This window comes from Seriola lalandi, unplaced genomic scaffold (genome assembly GCF_002814215.2).
Source record: "Seriola lalandi dorsalis isolate HSWRI2012SDOR001 ecotype SW California unplaced genomic scaffold, Sedor1 jcf7180002054538, whole genome shotgun sequence".
In the NCBI taxonomy this organism is placed as follows: domain Eukaryota; kingdom Metazoa; phylum Chordata; class Actinopteri; order Carangiformes; family Carangidae; genus Seriola; species Seriola lalandi.
The window spans coordinates 420,285-433,352 of record NW_019525091.1 but is presented as its reverse complement, the minus strand read 5'-3'; the positions used below and the strand labels follow the sequence as shown (position 1 = coordinate 433,352).

The window sequence follows — 13,068 nt, the reverse complement described above, 5'->3', positions numbered from 1 at the left end:
CCTTTAAAGGTTCCCTGATTTAAACTGGAGATTTTTCTCCTTTAATTCTGTTGAGCCAGTTGATGAACCCTTGAAAATGCAAGTTTCTTTTAAGCTAATCATGGTGCATTTTGTTGCGGGATAGGATATAAAATGCAGTGCCTTTAGAGCAGAGATGCAGCCTGATATGGACGCAGAAAGAGACACTGAAAATCAGCGACTAACAAATTCATCTGAGGACAATCTGCACCGTTGCTCCTTTCAGTCTTTTCATCATGTGTTTTCATTTACGCCGAACACCGGAGGAGGTAGAACGTGGCACAAAAACTCTTGTGCAAGTGCATCATGTTGTACCTGAAGCTACAGGAAGCAAAATCAGATTTAATTCAGACTCCCTCTGGAGCCAAAAACCTCTAACCTGGCAGGATGACAGCTTACACAACTCAGTAAACAAGCTACTTGTGAGCGCATGTGACTTTTGTTTACAAGCCACAGCTCTCTTTTAACCCAAGCAGCGTGAAACTAAATGCGGAAATGCACCAAAGGATATTTGTCCACGTCAGGTTGCGAAGCAAAAGACACAATAACCAGGCAGCAGAAGGTGTGATCACACTTACGCTGCAAACATTTTTTAACTTATTTAGAGTGACACATAGGTGGAGCTGCTACGATGGGACTTTCCAATCACAGCAATATAAAATCACATCAACTGTGAAAAGCTCCTCTGTGATCTTGGCATTTCCTCTATTATAATTTGTGGTAAACCTCACCCACCTGGCACCTGATCCGACCACAACAAATCCTCATGCACATATGCATCAGCTCAGCTGTTTGAAGACGCACACAAACACACACACACTCAGTCAGAAAGCTCACCTTGAAGTTTCCTTTTATCGGCCATGACTGATGACTAGGATGTTGTCTTCATGCCTTCTTTCACTGCAGAAAAAAAGAGACAAACAAATGTTTATTTGTGTATTTATCGTGTATTTAGACAGGGACAGTGCACATTCATTAACACTGCTGTATATTTTACAAAATGAGACAAAGAATTTAACACAAAAAAACATGCAAAGATAAAAAGAAACTGTCAAATCACAGTAAAAAAAAGTGAAAAAATAAGATGAAGGCACTGATGGAAAGGTGGTGAAGAGGAAGGATGTGGGACATACAGAGAGAAATGTGGAGGCCATTTTCCTCTTTATTAGCAGGTAGCTGCCCTGTTGTAGTGTCTTTGAGCAACGCATGAACCCCTGTCAACTCCAGAGCTCAGCAGTTAAGTTTGACCTTTATCCTCCCCAATGCCTCTACAGGAATCTGAAGCTGTAACTAAATTAAACATCCTGACGATTCTTCTTTCATGTATCTGTGTTGTTACATTTATTTCAGGTGTAATTTCAGGCAACTGATTTGGTGGACTTACTTCGCTTAAACCTGCCTTCTCAGCTTCTACGTCAGCTAATAATTTTTTGTTTTTCAACAACTTTCAGAGAACAAGTCTGAACCTGCTGCATGTGACGCCATTTCATGCGTGTAGCCATGCTGGGTTCTGATGAGATGAATTTAAACTGCACCCTATCAGCTGATGTAAATCATGGATGTTGTGAATTTATTGAAGGGCTGATTCCAAGTTGGTAAAATAACAGGATTGCCTGAGCTTCATGGCCAACAAATCTTTTATTGAATCTTTCATTCCCCTGCTTTAATATTGATCTACTGCCCATCATGTTAAAATTAGATCTTTTTTCATTTTTGATAACTTGAGTGCTCGAGCCTCAGCCTGCTGCTGGTGTTACACTGTATTTTGTGACCCATCAGATTCTGTGACCTGTAGCAGTACCACAATGAATGTTGAGTGCAATGTGCATGCAGAAAATCTGCTGACTGCTGAAGCAGAATTAATATTATTTCAACTGTTTTGTTTTTACTTTAATGTCTATGGCTACTGCGTCTGGAGCACAGCCTCCAAGTGAGGAGAAAATGATGTTTTCCCTCGAAGCAAAAGGAAACATGAGTCAGGACAGGGTTAATGAGCGTCACAGAGCACTGACAAAATATGATGTGAAAGCCTTACAGACGTTAAACAAAGTAATATCTCTGTGGTTTAGATACGTTACTGAGTAAAATAAAAACATTTAAAAAGGGCTTTTTGTAATGTGGCCTTTTCCCAGGAGCTCAACAAGAGCTTCGGCCATTGTTGCGTTTACAAGACAAGAGGTTATAATACATCCTCTGAGCGGCGCTGCATCTTCAGGGCAGATTGGAGGCTAAAGTGAGTTGCTATCAGAAAGTGATGAGACGGGCCGGGACGTGATAGAGACGAGAGTTATTGGCGATGCTTTCCACCTCTGGAGACAGCTGTTGGTGGGTAAAACAAAAGTAAAGTTTGATGCTGAATTCACAATGTTATTTTTTTAGACTTGTGAGTAAGCAACAGCTGTTAATGCTAATGTTAGCTATTTAGCATTAGCAAAACTTAGAAATTACAAAAGCTCTTAAAAAGTTGTCTTCTTTCCCCACTAAACTAACTACCTAAAAGTAGGGATAAGGGATTCGAAAAGGGTCAGATATGATTCACATCATTTTATACTCATCAAATCATTCAGTGACCTATGGTTGGGGGCATCGTCATCTTGTTTCTCCACACATTTTTCAGGTTTTTCCTGTAAATTTTCACCTCATGTCTAGTCAAGCTTAACATAAATAAAACTAGTTTAGTCATAATAATTTCAACTGAACATGCAACTATAAATTACAAGTTTTACATAAAAAATGATCTAAAACTTTTCATTTGATTCACCAGAACAGCCGCTAAAACATAAAATGTGACAATATTGTACGTGGTTTACAGAACAGCTTACTTAATTGTTGAACTACATATCATATTTAATACTAACTCGAGAACATCTACTGCAAAGCTGAGCAGATAAAAACTGATATTATCTCAAGAGTTATCTTTTGTATGTGATTCATGACCTTAACATGTGTCTTATTGTAGGGCCTACAACAGAGAACGGCAGGTCTCAAATGAGGTGTTTAATGTTTCCTTTCTCCACTGTAAAAATGTAAATATAGACCTTTACTAAAGAAGTAAAGAAGTTCTGCTCGACTTTTCCTTCTCTAGTGCATCTGATCCACCGAGCAACACTTAAAATTGGAATTTCACAGGCATAAGTTCGGCTTGGATCCTCTCGACCCAAAAAGCAACTAAGTTGCATTCAAAGTCACACAGAGTATGTTTGTTGATGGGAAGAGGAGCACACGCTGAGAAGACATTTTAAACATGCAGTCTGAGGTGAGGGACAATATGCCATCTCAGCTTTAAGGCACAAACTGGCAGCAGGTCAACAGTGGAGCCAGTTATCACATTGGGACACAGGCCATTAAACAAAGGCATTTCTGACCATGCTGCAGCTGCAGAAATCTAGAGTCCATAACGCTGTCCTGACACATACCCTGAGGAAAACTACTGGTTACAGAAGAACAAATAAAACGCCTCAGTTCAGCTAAAGGTGTTATCATTGTTATCTTTGGTTCCCAACTGGTGGCCTTGGGTCCATCAGTGGTCCTTGCCGGATGACTATTTTGGCTGTAGCTTTATCTATTATCCATTTATTGGTTAACTTAACACTTCTATAATTATATACACCAACAGAAATCCTCTGATGCATTTTATATATGTTTATCAAGGAGCAGCTGACTGTCTAATCTGAATATGATCAGGAGCGCTCAAAAGGAAATACCAGTAATTTTAAAATTGCTCTTTTACTACTGACTACACCTAGTTTGGACTCACACGGAGTCATTTTTAACATTATGCTTTAAGATTTTCTTAATTTCCTGTGTTTTTGAAAGTGCAACTTGCTAGTTTATTATCTGTCATTGTTTCCTGCCTTGGGTAACAGCACTGAGATAACAATATGTGGATGCAACAGTAAGTTTAAGTGGCTTTATACATGGACCTGATATCAAAACACTCAACTGAAGGACACATAACCGTGAAATAAAAACACCAACTGCGTCTCATGAAGGTTTCACATTACTGTCTGTGTCTTTTGTGTAAGAATACATTTCAGACCTTATGTGCAGATATCAGCAGGGATATTGTGAGGGGGAACCTGCACCACTGAATCTGACTTCATGAATACTGATGTTATTTAAATATCTGTGTCAATCAGAGGAAAAGCCACAACATGATACTATATATTTCTACTTACTAATCCCATTTTTTCATATTAGGATATCATGTCTTGTATTTCATTTTACTCAAATCTGTCTGTGATTACTTGAGAGGAAACACTTGAATTTACTTTACTTAAATACACCCTGCTAAAATGCAGTCTTATACAAAGGTGTTTTTTTGTGTTGCATTAAGATATGTTTTTGAAATTGTATCCACCCCACACATGTCAGTGAGTGTAGACTAAATATTAGGAAGGGTACAACACAAGGGTAGGGTTTACTGCAGGGCTGTTGTATCAGACTGTATTAGTTTTAGCTACAGCACCACAAACTGTGAAACTGAAATCAAAAACAGTTTAAACAAACAAAAAACAACTTTATAACTTTCATAAAGTTGGGATATATTGCCAGGTTTTAGCTAGTTACTATTGATATTGGTCTTTCTGTGGCTTTTGTTGACAAGAAAAATACAGAATATTGCCAAACCTATTCTTTAATTTTGATCATATGGAGGTGTCCTGCTGGCCTCGGGTGCGAGATGTTTCCCATGTGATTGCAACGTCCCTGGTTTATGTTGTGTTATCTCTCCTTTCTCACTTTACTTTAACTTCTTTCCTGTTGCTGTCAAACAAAGCTAAAAATGTCAAAAATACATAAAGATATGAAAAAAATTGTGTTCATATCACCCTGATTTTTGTGATACTGGTATCAATAATGTGCTAGATAACATTGCAATAAACCATAAAGAATTGTAGCAATTAATTATTCTACTCCAAAGTAAAACTTAAACTACTTTTTGATTGTGTCAACAAACATATGTTTATATTTATATTTTATGTTTATGAGTTGATTATTTGTTTTGCCAGTTTGACTGTGCTATTTCACACATAAACTGAGAAATAAACTTGAAACTAAGACATCAAACTCTGGCTCACAGTTTATATACATGTTATATTTTGGTAACTACACTATATATTGATTAACACGACTTTAATATAAACAAAAACTTGTCTATATTGGCTTGATCATATAAACAGGTGCTCAGATCTGTATCAACTGAGGACACTTTCACAGCCTGTTCCTTCGGTATTTTACAGTCAAATCGAAAAACTACACATAAACAACCGAGCAGTGTTTTTGTACTGAGGGTCACACATTCGTTATCCGGGGATGTTTATAAACAACGCGGGTATCATTGGTGCCAACTGCAGCCCGCGGGCAAAAACCTCCGAGCGGATACACTTCAAAAACAAACTCCATACTCCGCTTACACACCGCGGCTCTGCACAAGAAGTTGTGTTTCCCCGTTTTAGGAGCAAAAACACGGACTCCAGCAGCGTGGAGAGCTGCAGTTTCCCACCGGCTGCGCTGTTTGATGTGGGAGACACAATTTGGAAAGAAGAGAGAGGCGGAGAGAAAGGGGGGGACGGCACAGAAATCCATCACCTTTGGCTCTGCAGCCCACTTACCTGGATGTTTCCGAGTTACGATTCCTTTCCTCAGTCGCCCCACTCTGGTAAATCTTCAGCGATTCAGTATAAAGGCTTATTTTCTAAAAATTTTCACAATTCTTCTCGCTAAACAATCACTCCGCACATCCAAGATGGCTACCAGGAACACCTCCTCCTCCTCCGATGCCCTGTTGGACACGAGTCCCGCCCACCTCGCTTGTGATTGGCCCGCTGCGGCCGCTCCCGCACTTCTATTCGATGAAGCCTGCTGTCCGTCAAGAGAGTCTGGTTTTACTACTTCCCGTACAACTCGCACTAGGATTGGACAGATGGCAAAGGTGAAAGCCCCCCCCAGACCCCCCTTCTGCTGCCGCGTTGTGCTCTGGGAAGTTGAGTTTATCCCTGCATGATTTTACGTCAAAATTATGTGTTTATCTGACAAGGTTATCGCTTTTCTGTTTTTACTTACAAGGCAGAATGTCCTGCTAATAATTAAAATTCTCAATTAATTACTTGACTGTTTGTTTTCACATCAAGTCAAATCAAGCTTTATTGTCATTTCAACCATACATTATCACACGTCTGGCAGAATGAAAAGACAATAAAATGATAAATACACTTACTACACAAATTACAAACAGGAAAACAATAAATACACTACAATAAATATGACACATTATGACATAATAGAAATACAAGGACCGAGTGTACTGTGAAAAACGAAGTGCCTTGTTCCAGAAGAGGTAGCACAGAATTTAACAGTAAATAAAAGTGACCTGTGCCAGATGATGTAATACAGATGTGCAATACAGTGAGTGAGTGGTTTGGAGTGATCCAGGTCTATATAGGTCTATGTGTTTGTGTTTGTGTGCATGTTGTATTTGCGGTCAGCAGTTTTATTGCACATGGGATGAAGCTGCTGCTGCTCTTTTTCATGGTTACATTAATTTCATAAATCATAGATAGGTCTGTAACTCCGCTTGGCTTTAGAGTAAAACAATCCACTGTTATATTTAAATTAATTGTTTGGAGGTTTCATTTATCACAATTTTTTTCCAACAACAAAAACGTTACACTGTAAAATAAACATGTATTTAGGTTACTTCATTTCTACATATTCTGTATTAAATGTATGTATTTTTACTTTTTACCTACCTTCAACCGGACTTCCCTGAACTAGTAATGAATGGATGAATGAACAAGTCGTCCAGTGACCTGTGACTGTGACCTCCAGTCCTGATGCCTGTAAAAACACACTGTCAGCAACACTGTGATGTTTCCAACGTCCTCTCATCCTCCTAGGAAAGACCGATGTCATTCCCATGTGGAGCCATAATGAGGTGACTGAAGAAAATATAAGTTTCATAATTGGCTGTTTGGTTTTGAACCTGCAGTCACTGACCCTCATTATGATTCATGAAAATCACCTATCTATGTTGGATGTCACTGTGATTGATGAAAACAGCCAGTTATATTCAGATCAGATTTTAAAGGCTTCACTGTGCAGATGCTCCACTGACCCCCCATAGGTCGTAGGATCACGTGCTGACCCAGTATCAGTGTATTTCTTAATGCATACAAAATACAGATGGCATCTGTTTGAATACATTTACATGAAATTAGCATATCAATAGATTCCAAATGCAATGCAAGTCTTATTTCAACAGTATTATTCTCACCATATGGCCAAAAGTATGAGGACACCTGAAGATTACACTCATATGTGACTGTTGAACATTTCATTACAAAGCCATCGGCATTAATCTGTTGCCACAACAGCCTCCACTCTTCTGATTGAATCCTGGCAGGGATTTGCTCCCATTCAGCCACATGAGCATTAGTGAGGTCCAGCACTGATGTTAGGTGATAAGTCCTGGCTCACAGTCAGTGCTGTTAGATGGGGTGAAGGTCAGAGGTCTCTGCAGACCATGAGTTCTTCCCACAACAAACTGGGAAAACCATTTCTTTATGGACCTGGCTTTGTTTGCCGGGGCGTGGTCAGGTTCAGACAATGAAGGGACAAACACAAACTGCTGCCACAAAGTTGGAAGAACACGACTGTCTAAAATATGAGATGAAGCAAATACTATTGAGATTTCTTCACAGGAACAAACTGACCTAGACCAAAAGGGAAAAAACAACCCAGATCAATTGTATTTGGACAGGGATGTCCACATAGGCTTGGCCCTAGACTGTATCCACTTGAAAATGTGTTTATGTATATATATATAAATATGTGTTTACATGTATAAATATATTTCTTGAAAAGCTTTCCTGCAGTTTCAAGCCAGACACAGAGACTCATTCTGCATTAAAATGTCTGTTCAATAAGTACTACAAATACTTCATCTGTCCAGGGGTTCAATATGTGGAACTACGTACCCACAGAAGTACAAAAAAAAAACAAAACAACAAAAACAGCTTTTCTAAGTGATCAGTCATGAAAGCTCAATTTGTTTCATGGTAATTTTACTATGTTACTGTGTTTTACATATTTGGATAAAGGCCCATCTAAATAAATAATAAAAACAAAAAATAAAAGTTGAAAATCTCTTTAAAATAAATGAATACATAAAAATATAGCACATCCCAAGATTCATAGTGTTCTGGTTCCAAATTCTAATTTCAGAAACCATCAATCAGAGCTCTCTGATCCTCTATCGCTGCAGTTTGTCTTAACTGACATGTTGCATTCCTCCTTTCTTCCACTGGAGGGCGCTGCAATCCGTAAACTACTATTAATGATATCATTGAACACAGCCGTATCTGTATAATAAATGAGACATTTTCAGTCTCATTGCTTTTTTATGATCTCAGGTCATAAACAATTACTTCAACATGTAAATTGTTTGAATGAATCAACTGTTTAAATCCCTGTATGTTGAGGAATACAGTCATACTATTAACTTCTTTCAAGAGTTTTCTCAATGGGAGCATAAGCTTGTTGCTTGAAATGTGAAATCAGATCAGAGAAGTCAGTGTCGTTATTTCTCATGTTCTCATTTGAATGCTGGACTCAAAAGGCCATATTCATTCTTTCATTTTCACTCTTCACTCTTTGGTCATTTCATGAATCAAGTCCTGGCTGCACAAAACCACCAAAACAATCGTACATTTAAAGTCATTTACTTTGTCTCATTATATGACATTTTAAACTTTTTGATATCATACAATTGAAAACACTACAGCATCATTCTGTCCAACTTAAATTAAATAAATAACTTAGGCACAAGATGTATGAAAAAACAATTATCCCTTTCAATGATGCATATTAATGTTTCACAAAATAGTCACTTATAAACTACAAAATACTGTGTCAAAATACATAATCATACATAAATAATAAATATTCCTCTCTCATCTAATAGAAAAACAAAAAGAAAAAGAAAAGAGGGCCAGTCATGTCAGGGATCTGTAAATACTCATATAGAACAGAACAAAAATATTATTTCACATCTTAAACAGTTTTTGTCCAAAATAAACAAATTTACTCATTTAGCACTTTGACACCTGCTCTGTAAAATGTCAGCAGGCGTGAAAATCAGTCATCTTCTGTTAATATTATGTGACGTCCAGTAACTTTAGACTACAAGAAAAAAAAACCAACAAAAAAGAAAAAACCTCCTTACCAATCTAAACAGCTGAACAAAAAATAAAAATGAAAAAGAAAGATATTTATATAAGTCAAGCAGCTTGTTGGCAATGATTCTGTACACCGTATCAATCCTGCAATTTAGCATCTAATCTCCTCACTTAAAGCAAAAGATTATTAAATAAACATTCTGCATGTTTAGTGTAGAAACCTCTCGTCCCGGTCAGTTTCTGAACCTGTAGGAGATGGGAAGCAGTTTGTGAGTCTTCTTCATGGCCTGGACCTTCGCATGCGTCTGCTCGTCCATGGTCTTGTAGCACCGCCGGGCGTAATCCAACAGTTTCTCCTTTGATGCCTCGAACTCTCCGACTTCTATCACCTACACGAACATCAGCACACTTCATCAATGTGGGAAGTTCAATCAGTTTAGCTATAACCCTGGGACTGAGAGCATCCACCTTAAAAGATATTTCTGAACAGTTCCATGTCTCTGCTGCCACTTGGTGGTCAACAAAAGCCACATAACAACACATGACAACAAATAACCACATTGTGATAATTTGTTTTTGTGCAGCACCCTGTAAATTACAGAACAGTCTGTGGAGACAGATTTGGCACCAGATTTTGTGAGAACAAAACAACACTGACCATAGCTCCATATTTAACAGTTTCTTTGTTTTATTTGAAGTATTGACCCATAAGAAGATATATTTGTGGTTTTAAGAACCAAAAACCATCTCAGTGTAGTTTTATATCTCCTCTCTCAGGCTTCTCTCTGGAGCTCGAGTAACAACAGGTTGCTAAGCCAATCAGAGGAGAGGAGGCTCCAAGCCTCTCTGTTTTCTGAGTGATCCTGATTTCAGGTAAACACTCAGAGAAACCAAATCGTGCAAGGTTGGATGGTGGGTCCAGGTGGGCCATGGGGGGAAAGCTGAGGGCAGTGACTGCTTTGTTGTGACATCACAAAGTTACAGAAGTCCTGACGGCTGGTTTTAAGGCTCAGTTTCTGAATACAGGCTGTGTGCATTTCTCTGTGGACTGAGGCTTTGATACTTTCACAGTATTAATATAGAACCTAGACCTGCTTTATAATCAAACATGAACATTTTCATTTTCTCAACTGAACTGTTAAACAGAGTTGAACTGTGTCTACCTGAACTGAATAGTATTGAATTTTGTTCATTGCTTTTGTCAAAAGCAATGTACAAATTAGGCACAAACCAAGTCACAGGTAAGGTTGAAGATGCATGGAGCAAAGCATACATTAGCATTAATTTTGTAGTGCTGGATAAACTAAATGCCTACAACATGGGAAAAGTTTTGAAATTGTCGCCATCTGTTTTCAACTGTGTTAACACACCACTACCAGATCTGCTCCCCAACAGAAAAGAAAGAGTGCATCTCAGTGTGTATTGTTATACATTACACATGCATGTGTCAAAAAAAGTAATACATGTTTGGGAATATGAGAACAGGATATAAAGGAGGCTTTATAAGAAGAGTTCAGACCTTCTCTGGAGCCACCAGCAGCAGCTCTGCGATGGGGGAGGTGGAGGCCATGGTGTTCCGGTCGACTCCGTGGATCTGGAAGGCTCGGGACATGCTCCGCACCCTCTGGTAGGTGGACAGGATCTTCTTATAACGAATCAAAACGCCATCTGGGTCTTTAACTGGGGGGAGATGAGGAAGAGCGGAGGGGGAATTTTCAGGTCCGAGAGTCACGGGGGAATTTAATTGAGCTTTGGTGAAATTTCAACAAAGGAAGATGGACACTGTCGGCATGGATTACTACATCACCACATAATACAGTATCTATACAGCACTCACCTCTCTGTCTCTCCCTCCCATGGGTGATCCTAAAGATCCTCCTCATCTTCATCCTCGGCTCTCCGCTGGCTCGTCCTCGCCCCTTCTTCTTTGACCCCTTCTCTACAGACGAGTCATCTTCTTCCTCCTCCTCCTCCTCTTCCTCCACGTACTCGTCCTCAGTGTAGTAATTGTCTTCTTCCAGGTGAAACTCCTGCTTGACTACAGCCGTGGAAAAGTCACGCAGAGTTAAATATTTCTGTGACATAATGATGTGGGAAAAAGACAGTTAAAGTAATTCCTCACCAGGGATGGCGGTGCTGCGGCGAGACCGAGGTCCCGGTCCCTGCAGGCGTTTGAGGGTCATTCCAGATCTGGTGGTCATGGGGGAGGGGGGCGAGGGAGAGCTAGAAGGCTGGACCTTCATGCTCCGCTGGGTGTCTCCACACCACTCTGATAATAATCAGAATACAATTAAAAAGTGATTATTTACCTGTGAATAAAAAGAAAAAGCTGAAAAAAAGAAAATAGTGCGAGATCCAGATTGATATTTCTATATCATCACGCATCGTGTTGCTTTTGAGGATGCCAAAGGGTTTTATGCGTTTTCCCTTCATATTCCATTCTCCTGATGAATCACATGACTCGACACCTCACCCTCTGGAGTCCTCAGGCTGACGATGAAGCGGTCCAGCTGACAGCGCAGGAAGTTGCGTTCCTCCTCCAGCTCCTCGATGCGCTTCTGCAGCCAGGCGTTCTTCTCCAGGGCCACGTACAGGTGAGCCCGCAGGTTAGAGACCAGGATGAAAGGGCTGTACGGAGAGTGAGGAAGCTCCGGCGCCATGGGCTCTGCAGGAGGAGGAGGAGGAGGAGGAGGAAGTATTCAGAGACATGAAAGAGAGAATAGAAAGTGAGATGAAAAGTAGAAAATGTAAAAAAAAAACAAAAAAAACAACTAAATTACAGAAGAAGAAATCATCCCATTTTGTTACTGATACATAATAAATACGGTCACGTGTAGTAGATGTGGCGTACCGTCCATCATCTGCTGGCCCTGGTTCAGGTGATAGGCAGGTGGTCTCTCGATACTCTCCTCCAGGGGAAAAGAGACCTCATAGGCGTCCAGATACAAACCTCCTCCTCCTGCAGATGAAGACGACGACTGGGGCATGTAGTCCTCTGACAAACAAAACAACAGAGAATTAGACTCTGCAAAGCAACTACGTCTGATACAATTAAATATTATTTTCACCATCGTTGTCTGATGATTCTTTTTTTTAGTTAGCTAATGTAAAATAAAGTCTATGACTCAGTGTTTTATAGCAGATGTGGGTCAATTCGCCTGCACAATCATCAAAAAAAACGTATTAATAATCGACTTATTAAATTAGAGCTGCAACCATTAGTCGACAGAGGGAAAATGAATCAGCAACTTTCACTCATTTTAATGCAAAAATGTCAAATTATTTCTGCTTCCAGGTTTTCATTCTCATGAGGATTTGCTGCTTGTCTCCATCATATAAATGAAAGATGTTTTTAGTTTTGGTCCAAACAAGTACCGACAGGATGTCGCTTTGGGTTCACAAAGGAACATTAATCAATAATCAAAGCAATGATAAGCTGCAGCGCTGAATTAAAGTGATCATGGAACAAGTTGTGTTCCACCTGTGCACCCTGTGAAATGTCCAAAAAACAGTGGGAGATATGACGTCTTCAGGTCTTTTGTTTTGTCCTTCTCACAGTCTAGAAGCCAGAGACATTAAATCCCCAGTGAGATAAAAACAGAGTAAAGTAGAAAAACTTCACATTTGAGAAAGTTGGATTAAAAAAACTGATATGTTTTCATTGCAAATCAATATTTTAGAAAATGAATCAACATCATAGGAGCTGTAGATGAAATAATTACTGTTGACTCAGTGATTGTTTCAGCTCTAATAACAGATAATAATAAAGTTAATAAAGCAATGATTCATTGGGATCAACCATAAATACTTATGGTACTTAAAATAAATACTTAAAATACATGGAAATAAAACAACAAAACAGAACATCAGTAAA

At 39.2% G+C, this 13,068-nt stretch overlaps 2 protein-coding genes across 2 annotated transcripts in view; both read right to left on the bottom strand.

Annotated features, from left to right (window-relative positions):
• Window positions 1–5,787, bottom strand: part of LOC111661212 (CCR4-NOT transcription complex subunit 3-like) — a 36,642-nt gene extending 30,855 nt beyond the window's left edge. The window contains exons 1-2 of the mRNA XM_023414704.2: window positions 5,631–5,787; window positions 856–918 (exon numbers count right to left, since the gene is read on the bottom strand). Coding sequence (XP_023270472.1) covers window positions 856–880 — 25 coding nt within the window. The 5' untranslated portion in view covers window positions 881–918; window positions 5,631–5,787. The remainder of the gene's footprint in view (window positions 1–855; window positions 919–5,630) is intronic.
• A 3,018-nt stretch (window positions 5,788–8,805) lies between these two features.
• LOC111661179 (coiled-coil domain-containing protein 106-like) lies at window positions 8,806–12,183 on the bottom strand. Its single transcript, XM_087176158.1, has 6 exons — window positions 12,046–12,183; window positions 11,656–11,859; window positions 11,317–11,463; window positions 11,032–11,232; window positions 10,714–10,874; window positions 8,806–9,583 (listed from the first exon to the last, which is right to left on the bottom strand). Exons 1-6 carry the CDS (start codon window positions 12,179–12,181, stop codon window positions 9,428–9,430), a joined length of 1,005 nt encoding a protein of 334 aa, XP_087032284.1. The 5' UTR covers window positions 12,182–12,183; the 3' UTR covers window positions 8,806–9,427.
• Window positions 12,184–13,068: the final 885 nt, after the last annotated feature.